This window comes from Augochlora pura, chromosome 3, assembly GCF_028453695.1.
Source record: "Augochlora pura isolate Apur16 chromosome 3, APUR_v2.2.1, whole genome shotgun sequence".
In the NCBI taxonomy this organism is placed as follows: domain Eukaryota; kingdom Metazoa; phylum Arthropoda; class Insecta; order Hymenoptera; family Halictidae; genus Augochlora; species Augochlora pura.
The window spans coordinates 21926629-21945385 of NC_135774.1; the positions used below are offsets into that span (position 1 = coordinate 21926629).

The window sequence follows — 18757 nt, forward strand, 5'->3', positions numbered from 1 at the left end:
TAGCCTTCATCACTGCCTTCAGACGCTATCAATAGTAAATATATTATCTTGATTTAAGTATAAATGGAGTTAGGCCACTCTCAAACTACACGGTTCAATTATTGAACTAACTCTGAAAACTTATGCGTCAAGAATTATCGTACTTGTTCGGAATATGAGCAACCTGAAATGCTTTACTGATAAATAACATGTAGTTGTACATGTAACCATGGCAACCGGTAAAAAAATTGACAAATGAAGTTCGGCCACTTTGAAAATAAACGGCTGAAATGGTCGGTTATGTGTTAATAATTACAGCTAATATAGCAAGTTTTAGTAGAACAACAGATGACTAGAGTGAAGAGCCGAGTAAAAATAGCTCGACATAGAACGTGTTAAAAACACCATTAATTGATCTCATTTCTGTTAAAAACACTTTGATTTCGACACGATTTCGTCGCTTCACCCTACCGCGTGCTACCCCGGCCCTTCGGATCTGTCGGAACTCTCTCTCGAGTCTCGCATCTCTATCGAGATTCCCTACCTCGGTTGCGGGGAGGGCAGAAAGGCTAATCCCAGAGTAAAGAGCGTTCCGTTTCCTCTCGCGGAGGTGGCTTTTCTAGTCCACCGGGCTAGTCGTGCCGCGCGCACGTATCGGCGCGGCGGGAAGTGCGTTCGCACGAGGGCAAACCGAGCCGTGAGCCATGAGCTGCCTAGTGGTTGCTCGCGCCGAAACCGAGCGCGTAAGCCGACTTAATCAGTGGGTCAAGGAGACCACCGCGTGTCGCGTCGCGTCGCGCGTAGCACGTCGACACCCATTCTGAATTCAACTCGCGTCCGAAAGGCGACATACGCAAGCGTTTTGCGTGCGGGCGAGCCTTCGGACCAGGAAAAACGCTCCTCGAATCGAACCTGAATCGATCTCTTGCCGCCGACGCTTTGCCCCCCCCCCCCCCCCCCCCCCCCCCCCGATATCGGTCTTCCTGTTGGTAAATCGAAGATGAGCCGCGGACGGAAATAACGGACGGTGATAATACTTTCGTTCGGCGAGAGAGTAGCTGGTGAAAGGCGTCGCGCGTGATCCGGCATACATTTCAACGACGACAACGTCGACGTCGTCGTTCTCGACCCTTCGCGCGCCCGTCCTATGCTCGAGGACAATTAACGGCCGCGCTATTTTAGACGCGTAACGTAATTACATTGTTATGCGAGGCGCGCGGAGAATCAACGTCGGCGTCAGACGAATCCTTGCAAGGTCCTCGGCCGCTCAGCGCCAACGATCGCGAATCGGAAACGATTACCAGCTAGAGAGGGAAAGAGAGAGAGGGAGAGGGAGAAAGAGAGAGAGAAAGAATGAGCTTATTACGAAACGATGCGTGCGCTTTATCGGAAACGAGGGCTCCGATCCGCCCGTATTTACCGCGGACAGGCACGTTTATTTGCGCCCCGGTTGCGTAATCGGCACCGCGGCCGCCACCCGCGTGAAAAACGTGCAAACCGTGCAATGGGAACACGCGGGATCCATGTGTCGACTATCAAAGCTCGAAACTGCAAACACGTGGGCCGTGGCGCGAGGTAAACGAGCGCGACACGTCCATACGGAGCGTTGTTGCAATTACTGCGTATTCTCGCAGCACGTCGCGCGTCTACCTTTATTTGTTCTCTGTGCTCGTTGAAGTTTCGTTTCGACGACAATGAACCTTCCAATGTTTCGAGACTGTTCGTTTTAGACCGTAAACGACAACGACGACAACGTCCAATCATGTTCTGTAAGAATTGCGTATCGGACGATTAATAATTAACAATGAACAGTTAGGAAAATATGGTATCCTTTTTGTTTCAAAACTTTTGATTTTCCTGCGTTATCGGTGACTAGATCGTAGGTATATCTGATCAGCTTTTGTTTGTTGGATTGTACTAGTAAATTTTTGTACTCGATTGTGTACATATTTTAACTCTTTGAGGCACAGGATTTCAGATGTAACACAGGAACTTTATGGGATTTTAAATGAAACAAAATTGGTATATTTTTATTAATAAAGGTGTGACATTGATTTTTATAATAAAACTCGTTACTCGCTTATAAAGAACTAATTTTTGGAAAAATTAACTTACCTCTGCGATTTTTTACATGAAACTAAGAAAACAATGTTAGTGGAATAAACCTTCCGTTTGTAACGTATATAATATATATATAACGTATATAACGTATAATAGCTCTTAACAATTTTTTAAGTATTAGTAAATTTGGTAAAGATTATTTTAAAACGTGGCACGATAATTTTTAGAGGCGTCTGAGAGTCGCCATTCGACCGCAAAGGGTTGACACTTAACGGACAGGTCGAACCTGTTCTGTCTTTCCTAGTTTCCGGCATTTTTCAGGGTAATTAAATAAACATGAATGTATGGATTCAAAGCGTTGTAACTACAATAAAACTTTATTAAACCAATTATTATATATTACTTATAATATTTCATAACAGTATTTATTAAAGCGTTTAGTATTTCTTAAGCGTGCGACAGGCTGTATAACGTTCACCTTTATGCAGTGGAATCTGACAAAAATAACAAACATATCTAGTTTCTAAAAACTCTTTGCTGCTTGCCATTTTTACCGTAATAAAATCATTTAGAAATACATCATAAAATGAAAACTACGCCGTAGGAACAACAAGCAGATAAGTGCTATAACCAATGGCACCAAGAAAAAAAATAACACAATGTGCGTAAAATGAAAAAAAAAACTAACGCAACGAACTAACAATTCAAGCAAAAACGTCAATTTACGAGGTCCGCGAGTTAAGTGTTAACGGAGATTTTCGTCCAAGGATCCGGTAGAGCTCTTTCATTTCTGGGTCTTGCAGCGGGGATTATTCGCGAGGAGATTTCGGTGTTAGAGGTTGGCAGCGCGTGGCCGCGAGCGGCCCGGCAATTAAGCACGCCGCTAAATACAACAAAGGGTAAATTTCCTCGAGTTGAACTCGAGCCCCGCTTGGCTCCGGGATTCGCGTTCGCGTAATCGCGGCTCAAGGGAACCGGTACGCCGCAGTCGGCCGCGTTTCTTGGGCACGCGGTTTCGCGAGTCGATAAACCCCACGCGACCTATCGATCCGGAAGCCGTCTCCTTCCGTTTCCGCCGCTCTCGCGTCTCCGCCTCTCCCCCCGGTCGGCTTTCTATCTCGTCGAAGATAGACGAACCACGGGCGTCTTCGCGAGGAAAAGTCGGCGGGGAAGTCTTCGAGTCTTTCGAGGCTTGGCTCTCACCTGCGCCCACCGTAACGTCAGCTGCAGACAACGGAATCGCCTCTCGCCCCTCCCCCCCTCCCCCTCCTCCCATCGGCCAGTCCTACTCTAATCGTCGACCCAGCTGCTTTAACCGTCGATATTTTAATAGCAACCGCGACCCACCTGTTATCCCTCAAGCCTTGCAGTCGGTTGCGCAGGATCAGCGACCCTGTCGCCGATGCGCGCGATAGATCGTCGGTTTGCAAATGGCATGGCTCCTCCCCTCTTCTTGTTTCGTTGTCCGTCGCATTTATCCGAAAATCGAGGGACATGATTAACCCTCGGCCGGCAAGGTATTTATCTGCAATGAAATCTGAAAGAGTCGAGAATTGAGTAGAAAATTCACCCTTGACATCCGATTGCTAAGATCGTCGTTAAAGATTATTATATCATGTTTGAATATCATTTCAACCCTTTGCACTCGAAGCCACTTCAACAGGAAATTTAAAATCATTTTTCGTAGCATTTTCGTTCTGTATTACGAATTGCATTCTATGTATAGGAAAGTCTTATAATTCATATAACAGTTACATTTTTTAACAACTTTGTAAATTTAAGCTTTGCTGATATCTATAAGAATAATTTTAGAACGCGGTGTAACAATTTTAATGGCGCCCCAGAGTCGCCGCTCGAGTGCAAAAGGTTAAAGCTTTCAAATTTGTTTACGTTAAAAAGAACTGTTAAAAATATCAACAGAAAATTCAATATATCGCGTCTATAAAATGCTCTTGATCGTATAAAATCGAAATATGATTTAGTTAAAAAGACTGTTTTATATTTCAAGTTAAAGTGGCTTCGATTGTAAAGGCTGGGCTGCAATTGTCCGCTGTGTCGCTGTAAAACTCTTTATCGATGAGATCATTAGCACTCGTACAGTTCATTTTGATTGGATCGTTGATCCTTGCACCCGTTGTGTAAGAATCGGGTTTGAATACAAGATGGCGGCGAGATCGGACAGTTTCGGACCTTCCGCTTCGAAGATATTCAAAGATGAAAATTTCGCCCGGCTACGTAAATGACTCGGTTCACTGGCGGAGGGTTAAAATGCCAACGCGACTACGGGAACGTATGCGTCGTCTACCTGTTGTCGGGTCGAAGGTACGCGGCGATGGCAAGCCGCGATTTTTACCGTCTCGTCTGGACAGTGAACTCGTCGCGATTACAGCGCAATTTCCAAGTCGAACACGCGAACGTTCCGGTGGTAAAAATAAATTTCTCCGCGCTCTTATCCGCCTATAAAATTGGCGATTTGCATAAATGCTCGCCGACTCGGTCGTGATTTTTAATGTCGCAACGAGAGCGCATCTTAAGAGCTCGAACTCGATCGTTATCGGCGCGTATTAATATCGACTGCCTATTGTGTTTAGATCGTACGATCCGTAAACGACGCGTTGTCGCGTTTTAAATCGCGCGTTTCTTAACGGCCGAGTATTCCACGATTTGCCACGAGATTCGAACGGAAGCTCGCTCGGAAAGGGCTCGGCTCGAACGATAATCGTAACGCGCGATGGAAATTGAAATTCCGTTAATGTCGGCTATCGATTTATACAGCTCGCGCCAAGCCGTCCGAGGTGACTCCGTAAACAATGGCGTCATTACCACCTGCCACGTCGGCGAAAGAAAATTGTTCCCGAGTCGATATCAAGCGATACGCGCGCCCAAGCTATACCAAAAGCGACAACCTCGCGGACGACATATTCATTTCTCATTGGCTTTAATTATTTTTGTCGCTCTTTTATCGATACCTTTTGTTCTCTTTTATTGCCATTTAACTTATATATTCAGTACCATTATCACGATAATTTGTACTTTCTTATTTCTTGCTTTCTATTTCTTTTTTTTCCCTTTTATGTATTATTTCTCTGCGCGATGGCATGTCCCAAGGCGAATATTCTTCGCTCGACAAAATCGTCACTTCCACGTTCCGATAGAGGTCGAAGTTGTCGTTCGGACAAATAACTGCATCGGGTTTGCCGGGAATAAATCCGCGAGTCTCGAAAGCGAATTATTCAAACACGAACGAATACTTATAATTGAGAGCGCGTCGACGCAGACAGCGTTTACGCGTCGCAATCTTGGAGAAGATTCGACGGTAGACTCTCTAGAACTATTTCCCGGTGTGACGAGGGTGTTGACGCCGGCGAAATTGAACTGGCTCGTATCGGTTGCACCGCTCTCCGCGCCATCAACGAACTAATTGTAAGAGAATTAGCCCGGTGCCAATTACCGCGCAAGCTGCTGACCTAAATAGCATGGACGTTGTACGCAGAGACACGTGTCAGGTATCCTGTCGACGTGCATTAAATTAGCAAAAAGGAAAGTGTCGCCCGCATTTTCGTGCTCTCGGCTGAAAGGGCGCGGCGCAGCTGCGCGCTTGAAAAGGGCTGCCGAAAACAGTTTTCAGGCGACGTTCGTTTTATTCGCGCCGCGCTGTACCGAGAGTCGATGTTTTCGGGAACGCGCGGTCATATTTTTTTTCCCCCCACTATAATTCTGCGAACCTTCCGGTTGGAAAATCCCTTCGCGCCGGACATCGTTTCGCGAGCGAATTTTAAAGTGGACAAGAGGCAATCACTGAAATCCTCCTAATTTCGTGCGTGCCGGCGTGCGAGAAGCTGTGGACAGGAATAGAATAGAAAGTCCGAGGGAAAACGCATAAGAGATACCGAGTTGCAAGGGCGTGGCGTGGCATAGCGTGGCGTGGCGTACAGCCGCTACGTAGTCGAATCCGCGATACTTCGAACGTTCCGCAAAATGACTTCGTCGTGAACTTGCTGTATCTTTCTTGGAACAGTTTAATGGTTCTTCCGGTGGATCGATCCGGTCGCCGTGGAACACGTTTCAGCGAGCGAAATCGGCCGTTGCTCGAGCGTTGTTTCGAGGGAGAACCAAAGACAGATTCTCTTTAAGATCCGCGAGCCGGCCAAAGTTCGAGCAACTTCTGCGAAAGACTTTCGTCCTCGATCGGGGAACAAAACGGTTCCCAGGCCGACGTTCCGTGTTGCAGGTATCGCTATCCTGCCGGCAGATCAGCGCGCGAAGTCTTTTCCACGCGGAACAATGAGAGGTAATCCGGTATGCGGGACAGCGGAAAAGTCGAGAGAAAATCGAGGGAAACCAGCAGCGGCGTTCGAAGAAGCAGACACTGCTGCCGCCGGATACGGTCGGCTGCGAACAATGCTAAAATTCTACATGTACACGATTAGTAGGAAGAGTTCTTCCTTTACGGTCGTTCCGGCTTCTGGAAGCGTTCCAAACTTTTTCGCCGTTTCGATCCGAGGATCGTATAACTCTCCTAATAATCGAGGAGCGGTGTCTGCGACGTTCGAAGTAGAGACAGTGAGTCATGGTCAGACGAGCCTAGACTCCAGCTCGAGGGAATCGAGAATCTACAGCTACCGTTGCGACACCGATCTGGTTATTATTCTGGTTTCTGGTTATTATATAGTTTGGTTACATCTGCGACAAGGGTTGCAGAAACATTGATAAGAATTGCGAAGAGTTTCTTTCGTCGGTTTGTTTCGACTGGTGCCGCATTCAACCCTCGGATGGCGGCCGCCGGGTCTATTTCAACTTACAGTTATAAATGTTCCATCTAAATTCTAATTATGTGTAATTATTATCCCTTTACAAGGATGTGTGTTAAAGTATGGAAGGAAGAATGTATCAGGTATTTTTGTAAACTAAGTCCATTTCTTGGCCCAAGGGCTGAAATTAACGAACATATAAATAAATTAATAAACATATTTACACTCGAAGCAAGTCTAAACAATAATTAACAATTTTTTAAATATATACAACAGTTTTGTAAAACTAATTATAATCAATTCGATTGTGTGTAAATAGAATATTCATCACCGTAAATAAACACATTATGCGGATCACCGAACTTTTTCTACAAATTTTCAGAATTTAAACGTTACACGTTCGTGTGAATAAATTTGAAATTCTAAATCTCTGATAAACGCTCTTATCCTTTATCACGAGATAAACTTATCCCTCCTGGTGTTAGCTACAAATTCCTGCATTTCCAATAACCACACGATTTTGGCGTCGTTTCTTTCGGCATCGTCGGCTCCCGGAAAAATCCACGACGCGAGAGGGGAAGAGGGAAATCAAGAGAGAGAGAGAGAGAGAGGGAGGGAATGCGTGTTGCCCCTGGAAAGCCTACAAAAACGCACGCCCAGCGGTCATACGGATGCATCGGGATGGCCTACTGGTACGCTTTTACGATCCTTTTAACATTGAGTGTTGACCCACTAATCCAGAAGAGGACGTTTATGTCTGTCGGCCTCGGGGCGCGCTCGCCCCCCCCCCTTTCCTCGTTATTTTTTAATACGGTGCACGTTGGTCGCGCGAAACTAACCGCCCCCGCGCTTCGCTGCGTTCTCCTTTATAAAAAAAAATGGCGAATATTGGCGAAACGTCCAGTCATCCCCGAGAGGTCGAATCGTCGTCCTTCGTGACGCACAATTCCCCTATCCTTCGATTTTCCCTGCGATCTCGATCCCGGAGGAGAATCGCGGCCGCTGCACAGTGGTCCGGATTGACGTAAGGTGTGCCATTGCCCCATAACCCTTCATTCGTGAAAGGTATAAACACGAAACTTGGATTAATCAATGAAATAATGTCAGATTAGGGATTAATTCAGAAAAAATACATTAATTTTGTAGGGATTTGCGACAACAAAGGATCAACCACAGTTACTTTAACAAAATATTTAATAACAGAAAACGGGAAGACAAGATAATGAAATAAAACACAGTCTTTACACACAAGTCTCTCACAAATATCTCACGGTTCGTCTTTGCTCTCTCAACGCTCTCACGCAACTGGGAAAACTTTTCTACCCTCATGACACTCTTGCTTTCTTAAAACTCTCTCATACACGACCACATTCAATCACCGATTCGTACGCACGTGCACTCTCATTTCGACGAACAGTCACACGGTCCGAACACTCTTGATTCACACCTCACTCGATCCGACTATCGCATAACCCAAACGCTCTTATCTCATACCCCATAATTTTATTACTGTTATTATTATTATTATCGTTATTAGTATTGTAATTATAATTGTAAGTATTAACATTACATTTCTTATCATTTAATTATTAAATCTAACGCCTCTGGATCTAATTCCTTATTTTTATTAGTATACGACTTAATTTGTACGATGGACATGTACGGATCTGATGTCAAAACGAGACGACATAGTATCATAGTATATCTCTATTTGTTTCTATCCTAGAATTATTTCGGGTGTTTCGTGCTCTAATTTGATTCAAATCTTTATGCCGTCTTTATTATGGAATCTTTTTTAATTATTTAGAGGAAGCTGTCCTGGATATATCCCAATTTATCACATTGCGGGATTCTGTGGGACTTGAAAGATATTCTTTATCGATTACAAAAAATTTGAAGAATTTGTAATAGCTTATTTGACAATATTTCTCAGCACATTTTTTGTGGCAGTTATTACTACAGGAATGAATTTTAATCGCGAAAGGAACCCCTTTAGTGCAAAAAAAGGATTGAAATAAAAATATTAAATGGTTAAATCACATCGAAAAGAAGAAATGCAGTTATTTTTGACGAAAACCACTGTTCTTAGGAAGGTCCGACTTTAAACCATCATTTCTATTACAAAATTGTATTAAATCATGCAAATATTTTTATTTTTAAGGTTGGTAGACATTTAGGAAGTAGTATACATTCAATACAGATGGATACGTGAAAGTTCATTTTTTGGTAAAATGTCACATCTTACGCTAATCCGGACCACTGTGCGTCGTAACAGCGATATCGATCTAAGCCGGTTGAATCCGGCACACCGAGAGACATGTATTGTCCTCACATGCGTCGCGATCTGGTATTCTCGGTTTAATAAACGGGAATTACTGGCGAGTCGCTGCCGACGCCACTGGGCGGCGCGGCTCCGGGAAAGGATTGCGTCCCTCTTCGTCTTCTCGGGGCTGACCCTTTCCCAAGGTCGGGGTACGTGTGCGGGTGACACGCGCGCCGGGAATAATGATACCGGCGCGGCCGCGGCGTCTAGCAAGCTGCTCGACCCGTGGTAATCAAGACAACCGAGTATGCGACCCGTCGCTAAAAACCTGACCAGCTTCTGCTTTAGACGCGTTCCCCTCGAGATAACGTCTGGTAACTCGAAACTGAGACCAAACGCGAACCGGCTTATCGTTAGATTCGATAGAAAGTTCGCTCACTTTCAAGCATGAAAACAAAATTAACCCCTTGCGCTACGATTCCTTTTACACTGCGTTATATAGCAATAATTTGTTAATTTGTCTTAATGTTTTCCTTAACACGTTGCCCGCCATGTGTACCAAAATGTGTGCCACGCCGAAAACATATATTTTATGACAAATGTGATTCTGTAAAATATATTTCAACCAAAAAAATGATGCATTATACAAAATGCAATATAGAACAAAACACACAAGTTTATTTATTTGTTATATATACAATAATTAATCATTACATTTAATATATCAATCTTTAGTCAAAATATTAAATGGCCTGAACGCCAAGCAGGCAGAAATGGCTTGGCACGAACGTGTTAATAAAACCAGATAATTTTTGTTTCTTATATCTTTATCTACTGTCTTTATCTACTTCCATTTCTAAACTTTGACAATAACAGAATTTAATTTAATTTCGATTCGGAAGAACTGAATAACATTCATATTTAGCAGATCTTGTATAAAATCTTCACCACGAGCCTGACTCGTTATTACAGTGCAAGGGGTTGTTAACCCTTTGCGGTCGAATGGCGACTCTAAGGCGCCGCTAAAAATTATTATGCTGCGTTTCAAAATAATTTTTGTCAAATTTACATATATTCAACAAATTGTTAGGACCTGTTAACTGTTGCACAAGTCACAAAATTTAATTCCATAATGTATATAAAATGCTCCAAGTTATATAAAATAGACACAATGTGAGTCTAAAAAAATACTTTGGATTTCCAGTTGAAATGGCTCTGACTGCAAAGGATTAATTGACGCGAAGACTTAAAATGACGCGAGATTAGTCAGTGTACAATACAGTTATAAAATAAGTACAATTACATTACAGAAAGATTCGCCAGTTTTTATGTAACGATAATGTCCCATCCAGCATGCGCGCCATTCGTAGTAGTTTACCACCCTGCTTACCTCATTTTTAGAACGACCAATTGCTAAAAGCAGTTTTGTATATTCTTTTGCAACGGCGGCGTTATCATCGCAATCTTTTTACGGTTAGTTTTTGCGATATCAGCTGGTTGCGGAACGCGGACACGCCGGTTGTTCTTACGACCCGTCGAAACGAGTGTCCGGCGACGACGGTTAATTGATGTCCGCTTGACCGTGAGCGAGGTAATAGTAATTACGGCAGTCCGTAATTAACAATCGCAGGAAACGACTCGCGATCTAGTTGACAGTTGCGTTTCAACGGCGATTATTAACGCGTAATCGGATTACGTTCTCGTGCACACGGGCGATATGCGTTAGGGAAAAGGAAGAGGAGACGAAAAGTAACTGTACGCAGGAAGCAGAAACGCTGATCGGACTCTTGACGGGATCAAACTCTCTCCCTCTCTCTCTCTCTCTCTCTCTCTCTCTCTCTCTCTCATCGCGAGCAATAATTAAAGTAGCTCCGGCGAAAGGTTAAACCGCGTGCATGCGCGATTATTGATCGTGACGGGTTCTCGCCGCCGATGAGAAAACCGGGAATTCGTTTTGCGTCACGGTCGAACGACTGTGCAGGGCCGTAGGTTCGAGTGTCTATTGTGTCGGCGGTCGCTTTGATCCTGGTCTCGCGTCGTTAAGGACAGAAACATACCGTTGTCACGTCCTATGAACTCCAGCGACATTCGACAAGTCCGAGCTCGCGTACTTCTTTTGCGTCGAATCTGTTAGAAACCGATCAGAGGTTCGCGTCGCATGATTTCACGCGATTTCACGTGGTCACGATACCGATCCGTTTCCAACAGACTTGAAATAATAAAAAATACTCGGGCCCACATTACTTGAACGTCGCATGATTTCATCTGACGTGACACCAGCATGTTTCTGCCTTTGTTGTTTGTAGTATTTGCAAGTAGTCGGTCGACGACGAAGAGTCGCGAAATCTATCGCGCGGAACGCAACAAGGCGCGACGAATACGGCCGCGGGGAAAGAAATCTCATTAACCGATGAGCGAGCTCTAAACGGCTTCTCGTAAGACCTCTGAACTGCGAAGCGTTTTCGGATCGGAACGCGACACGTTCGTATTACGGAGTTCCACTTGTCGGTCTCCTCTTGTCGCCGTTGTCGTCGCTCCCATTCTTCCCCGACGCGGGTTTTTAATCAAGACATAAAGGGGAAGGGGGGAGAGAGAGACACGCGTCCTCGACCTCGGGCGAGAAATGTCTTTTTCCCTCCGGCAATTACTTAATCCGTAACTGGTTCTCCGTCGCGTACGACAATGGCATCCGAGAGAAATTTCATTGTTCGGATAGGCCGCGAGTCTCCCTTCGTTGTTGGTTAGTCTTTGATTAAGTAAAGCGCTAAACGATTTTAGTAATTCCCAGGGAAGTCTGTTTGCGCAACGGTTCGTTTCCGTAACGGGAGCCGTTCGACGACGTTTGTCCGTAAGGTCTAATTGTCACGCAATTAGGGGAATTCTCGTCGCGTGCACTCAAGGGCCGTCTCGCTCGGAACATCGACGGTAATCGCGTCCGTGTCTCCTCGTTTCACCTTCGATCTTCTCGAGAATTGTATTGGAGACGAAGGGAGAACAGGTAGGCATCATCATGCGATGTACTACCGATTGTCGAGAATGTAAATTCCGTAATGGTCTTGTTCTGCACATTAGCCCGCGTTACGAGTACGCGTCTGCGATCTGGCCCTTGGGACGAGCCATGCTTGAATGTCTCAACTGTAACATTAATTTCTCCGATATGTGACCATAATTATGAAAGTGGTCCAAGTCGTATATATTTCTTGTTCCGAGATATTTAATGAATTGCATTTGCATAATTTAAAATATATTTCTACGTTATGCGATCTTTTTATTTAGAATTTCATTGGTCTTGATTAATGGAAATTTATTATGAATATGAAATATTCTCTGAATTTTATACGAAAATGTTGTTTTTAAAGTTTGAATCGACTTAGACCATTTTCAAAATTAACTGAATGTCCTACAAATGACTTAAAGCAATAAAGAACTATGAGTTTTATTTGAAACACTAACTTTAGTGAAATAATTCATGCACATTCAGTAATGATTCTAAAAAAGTAATGCATTTTTATCATTTCGAGTTTTTAAGACTTTTTAAAATGTTCCATATATAATGTTAAAATTACAACCGCAATCTAATGGTTCATTTTTTAACGTAAAAACTACATTGAATAAATTTAGTTTAAAAATAATGTGGTGTAAAATAACTGATAAACTAATTTTTCTTAGATTTTGACTTAGACCACTTTCATAATTATGGGCACATATTGTATGTTGTACGTTTGGTTATTACACTTATTATGTTACGTGTAATCAATTGAACAGATGCCTTCCAATGGTATGCACTAATGGGCTTTTTCTCACGTAATGGACGAGTAGAAAATGATAAATAAATATATAGATAGATGGGTAAAGAGATAGATAGATAAATAAATAAATAAATAAATAAATATTGTCCGCGGTTACATAGCGACTCGTATCGAAGTCGAGGGGTGTCGAAGACTGTCTCGATGCGATCGTTACCGTCGCGTCCGCGTGGCCCAACCACCCCAAGAGAGAGCCGAGTACGTTGAACTCGAAGGAGACGCCGCGTGCTCTCGTACGCAAAAGGAATTTTCGGGCTTGAGGAGCAGCCGGAAAATCCTCTGGCCAGACGCCAGCGACTTCCAGCCAACAGCCAAACAGTGTGCGAGGCATGCTGCCGCGCGCCACTCGCCGGTCGCCGGTTCAACAGACTGCCGCCAGTCTCTAGCCACCCTCTTCAGCCTCGTCTTCACGGATCCATAGTCGCGGAGATGTCCGTGGACTGTCATCGGGACACGTTGCCACTGAATTTCCGTTGTCCGACCGACCCTCCACGGTCATCTTTCACCGGCGAATAAAATCCCTCGCTCGTGTAATTTACGAGGAAGTTCTCCCCTTTCCGCGAAACAATTAATCGATGTTGGCCAGCGTAGTGACGGCGGTACGTCCGTAGCGTTTCGATATTTAGTATCGATATATATATATTAATGTCCGGAATATCGATACACATGACAACGGCAACAGAAAAAATATCGATATTATTAACATCGATACGTGTCATTAAATCAATGTTTATATACGAACTAGATATAAATGAAAATTATGTACATTAAACAGATATTGATAGACAATTGAATTATAAAGTATTAAACACAATTATAAAATATGAAATATTTTATTTATATTATCAGTGAGAAAGTTTAGACAAGAGAGACTTGTTTAGTTGCCGTTAATTCTAACTATCGGAGTTCGATGTCACGGGATGCGTATCTTTATATGAGATATCGATACGAAACATCGATATTTGATTCGAGAAATATCGCCATCGCGCGGCTAAGCTAGGAGGGTATCATCTGCAGGCTGATAATCCGCAAATAAACGTCGCGTCTCATCGTTGCTTGCAAAAGGACCGAAGCAGTCAAATAGAAATCTCGTTTCTCAGCAACCAAATAGAAATCTCGTTTCTCAGCAGTGAAATCGAACGTTCCCGACTAAGTACACCCATACCCCGTGGAAACGGGACAAAGAAGCTCGCAGAGAGCTGTGGCGTCGTGATTTCTGAGAGCCGAGGGGAGGATCGTTTAACGTGAGAATTTGATCCGTGCCGTCAGCAAATTGCATTCGGTGACCTCGAGCGCGTTTAAATTGCGAGATTAACCGGCAGTAGTGATTAGCGGTAAAGATTTAACCTTGCTCCATTCCTGAAGGCACATTAATTCAGCCGCGTTCGTTTCAGCGCGCTGAGAACGACTCCGGGATCCGATCGGCGCACCCGAAAACAATCGTCGATCCGAGACAAACTGCGCAATTTCCCTGCTCTCTTACCCTCGGGATCATTCGGCGATCAATTTCGACAATGGACAGCGCCGCGAGTCACTAATAACGATCGTTATTTCTCGGTCGGACCGTTCGGAGCAACTGGTAGCCCTATTAAGGAGGAATCAGCCTGGTGAAAAACAAAGGTATTAACCGAGTCACCGGTCGGGCTCTCTGCCGCACGGACGTCATCGTGCCGAACGATCGGCTTTATCACGGGCTCCCACGTGAACAGACCGGCCCGAAGTCGCGCGCGATCGCGAGCGCGGCAAATATGTACGCAGTTACAGCCGATGGCAGCAATAGCCTGGTCGGTTACACCAGCTTCGCGGAACGTAATCCGATTACGACGTAATTTATGCGGACGATACGTGTGTCGTTTCACCGGCGACACGTGCGACGATCGCTGGATTACATACCGCTGTACCGCCATAACTCGCGGCGACAACGACAGCGACGACGACGGCGGCCAAACGCTCCTTTGTTATTTGCGAGCGTGTCACGTACCGTGCCACGAACGCATCGGTCTCTTGCTGATCAAACAACGCGAATTCGAGACGCTTTCATTATCATCCTTTCTCGAACACACGTCGATCCGTCGCACGTCCCGAGCTCCCCCCCTTTCTCTCGATCACGAGACGCGAACCCGCTGTTTACCCACCGGGAGATAAAGCGGCAGCTAGCAGCTACTTCGGTGCAAGTGTAGCAGTTTGCAACATCGAGATACGAGTGCCTACTCTCGTTTGAAAGCAATTTCGTTCTCGGATGCCTAATTTTCTCATGCGCGCTTCGAAACGGGGCGCAATCAACCCGGAAACATCTCTCCCATGACACCGTGCCGGGTCCTCGTCGTCTACGACGACGGCCGACCGGCCGGCCGGGAAAATCGATGACCGCCCGATAACCGAATTTCAATTTCCATCGATGGCAAATGCCGCGATACTTTCGGTCGATCCCCGGCGGATTAAGCTGATCACCTGACGCAGAGCGCGCACCGGTAATCCGGCCGGCATCGCGTCGAGGCTGTCGCTTATCCGAGGCCAGTTGGATCGGCCTCCGCTTACGTGCGCCGAAGCTGATCTCTGCGCGCGTTCTTTCGGACAAGGTCGTTATTTGCGATTCAAATCCTTCGCGACTGTTTATTCGGCGCATTCTTTACCTTCCTTTTTAACGCCTGTGCACCTGACGACCACGCAACATGCGTCGCCGACGAGGATGCGATGGCACCGATCGCGCGTCGCGTCGGCACAATGCCCGCAAACACTTGTCGCCCGCGAATGAAACGGTAAATAGTCGAGGATGACGAGGACTCGTGACTCATCGATCGATCTTGACAAGCTCGCCTCCCTTCGATCGGTAGCGTGTGAACACTGTCTTCGTGATAAGCGATAACCATCTGGAAATAGCTGTGACGATAGTTGATGCTTCCGGGCATGCACTATCGACGAGGGGTCGGATTTCGATGATCAAAACGATTGACCATTTTTCGAATTTTCTAATTATCAGGTTTTACAAAATCATTGTAATTTCTGTACGGAACTTTGCCAAATAACTTCAATCGGGTTTGGTATATCTTGCTCGGGGTGTACACACGACTCTTTTGATTGGCACTAAGAGGATTAAGTCAAGTGTGCTGTTGTCGATCTGAAATCAGTGGCAGTCGCGGCGAATAAATCGATACGTCTGCGCGAAAAATTATGCAAATGCGGAATGATGCAATTGTGCAGTAGGGTAATGGAACTGAACCGCGTAAACGTCGACGGAAACGGGATCTTTGAGCCCCTGCGTGAACCGCTACCCTTCCGCCATGCGTCAAGCGTCGGCTACCTGTTGCCACCTTTTCAGTCTTTCTCCCGGTCCTTTGACGATATTTATGCATTTGCGCGTCGAACAAGCGTCTCCGGGGGGCGGGGGGTGCACACCCGCGCAACCCCGAATGCAAACACGGGAGCGCAAACGCATTCATGCGCGCCGGCTCGAGCATCGCTTTTCACAGCTACGATATCACGCTTGAAACAGATCAAAAGCTGTCGAGATCACGGGTTTATTTTCCCGGGTACAGGCTGCACGAAGATCGCTGCACCACCTCGCGCCTTTCTGCCGGTAAATAATCGAAATTACTTTCTTGGTCGGCCTGGTAGTAATCCAGCCTGCCGGCCTATTTCAGAGTTTAACCCCTTACGTCTATCGCTCCTTTCATACTGTGACGATTAGCATTCGTTAGCATTATTCGTATCGCACTTAATAATTTTCTTAATAATATCAGATAATTTTTCTTTCCTATATTGTCTTCATTTACTTTCGTTTCGCGAAATTTGATAACAGAAGAATTTATATTTACTTCGACATAGAAGAAATGAATGATATTCAGATTTAGTAGAGCTTGCATAAAATCTTCATCGCGAGTCTGACTCGTTATTATAGTGCAAGGGGTTAACGGCACTGTTAACCGTGATCGAGGAACGCTAAAGGGCAGTATGCAGGATGTGTCTGAAAAGTGTATACAAGCGGGCATCAGATGACTGTCCACGAATAAAATATGAAAAGAATGCAGAATAATCGTTTCTCCATTTGGTCTTAATTTTTGTGAAAATCGAGCTTAAAAGTTTGCTTTATACATACACGCAATCTTACGGTTAAAATAAGATTCGTCGTGCGACGTATACGTGGCAATGGATTCAAGAAAAAAAAAATAGAATCAAATACTTTACCAACAATATTTTATTATTTTAACTCCTTGCACTACGATTCCTTTCACGATACGTTGATTAGCACTTATTCGTCCTTAATAATTAACCTGATAGGATCAGATGGTTATTGTTACTTGTACTGTTTTGATTAACTTTCGTTTCTATACTTCGATAATAGAAGAATTACATTTTATTTCGTTTTAGAAGGAATTAATAATATTAATATTTAGTAAATCTTACATGAAGTCTTTATCACGAGTCTGACTCGTTATTATAGTGCAAAGTGTTAGTTACAAAACTATTGAAATTGTGATCCTTGTTACTACATAAGCCTATGAACTCGATTTTCTCGAAAACTAAGCCATGAAAGAAGAAAAGTTATTCTACATTGTTTCCGTGTTTCATATATCTTTCAAAGGCACCCTGTACACGTAAGCACAGGGATCGCTGACGGATCAGTGTGGTTGCGAGAATTTCTCGGTGCAGCAGTTTTGCCGGAGCAGCCTGTACATTTTTTTGCGAGTTCTCGAGTACTCTCAAAGCAAAGAGGATTTTTGCGGAGGATCGTCGCGGACCGGTCCAACAGGTGGAAGCGTTCGAACCACGAGGGAAATTCTCTGATCGAAACGCGTTGTACCGAGAAGGAGTAACGTAGCTGTAGGGGTGGTCCCTGTAATCCCTGTAAGAGGTGCAATATCGCCTCCGGCGAACTAACCTCGCACGCGCTGTCGTTTGATTGTTCCAGCGTCCTCGAATCCAAAGGTGGAGGCTCTGTTCGGGAACGGTCACGAGGTTAACAGGTGGAGAATAATTGAAGTTCCCGAGATACCACCACGCGTCACGCAGGGGTGGTGGGTCTATGGGGGGCACCGCCCCAGCGGCCCCCCGGCTCCAGTCCAAACGGAAGCTGCCGGAACGGTGCCATCCTGGCAAGGCCCAAGACCGCCCCGCTTCTGGTACCACCGTCCAAACGGATGAAGAGTCCCTCCAACATCATGAGGCAGTCCAGCCTCACCAAGCTTGGCTCCATGATCAATACCGCCGTGAACAAGAGAGTCGGTGAGTTCTATTTTCCTTTCTTTCTCTTCACTAGCCCTCTGTCGCTCCATCGCTCTCTGTCTCTCTCTCTCTCTTTCTCTCTCGCTCTCGACCACTTCTTCTTACCTTGCCGTTTTCCTCCGTTCGTCTCTTGACACGATTTATTGGTCCTTGAACAACCAGCAGCAGCGGTGAGCACACCCCTGACCGGTTCAAAGTGTTATTTATCGTTGCCCGCGTCTGGTAAAAATTATTCGATTATTCAGCTCGATATATTCAGTCTGGAAACGATTAACCACTTGCACTATCGCTTCTTTCATGCTATGACAATCAGCACTTATACGTACTTAATAATTTTCCTAATAGGCTTAGACAATTCCCTTTTTTCTATATTGTCTTTATTTACCTTCGTTTATGTACTTTGATAACAGAAGAATATATTTTTACTTCGATGTAGAAGAAATGAATAATATTCATATTTAATAGATCTTGCATAAAATTTTCACCACGATGCTGATTCGTTATTATAGCGCAAGGGGTTAAACTTTTATCTATTCGAGAATGCTAGTTATTCTTCTCCAAATCATTGGATCATTCGGATCGAAAGTTTTTCCTAATTATTTAAATTCCATTTAATCCTCGGGTTACGGATGATGTGCGATGACATATGTCTTATTATTTTCATTCTCTTCGGC

General features: G+C 44.7%; 1 protein-coding gene across 2 annotated transcripts in view; it reads left to right on the plus strand.

Annotated features, from left to right (window-relative positions):
* Positions 1 to 18757, plus strand: part of Tws (protein phosphatase 2 regulatory subunit tws) — a 47399-nt gene that overhangs the window by 15543 nt on the left and 13099 nt on the right. The window contains exon 2 of one of the 2 annotated variants that reach the window (XM_078197432.1): positions 17770 to 18083. In XM_078197432.1, the coding sequence (XP_078053558.1) occupies positions 17999 to 18083 (85 nt within the window). In that variant the 5' untranslated portion in view covers positions 17770 to 17998. The remainder of the gene's footprint in view (positions 1 to 17769; positions 18084 to 18757) is intronic. The other variant, XM_078197433.1, reaches the window with a different exon arrangement.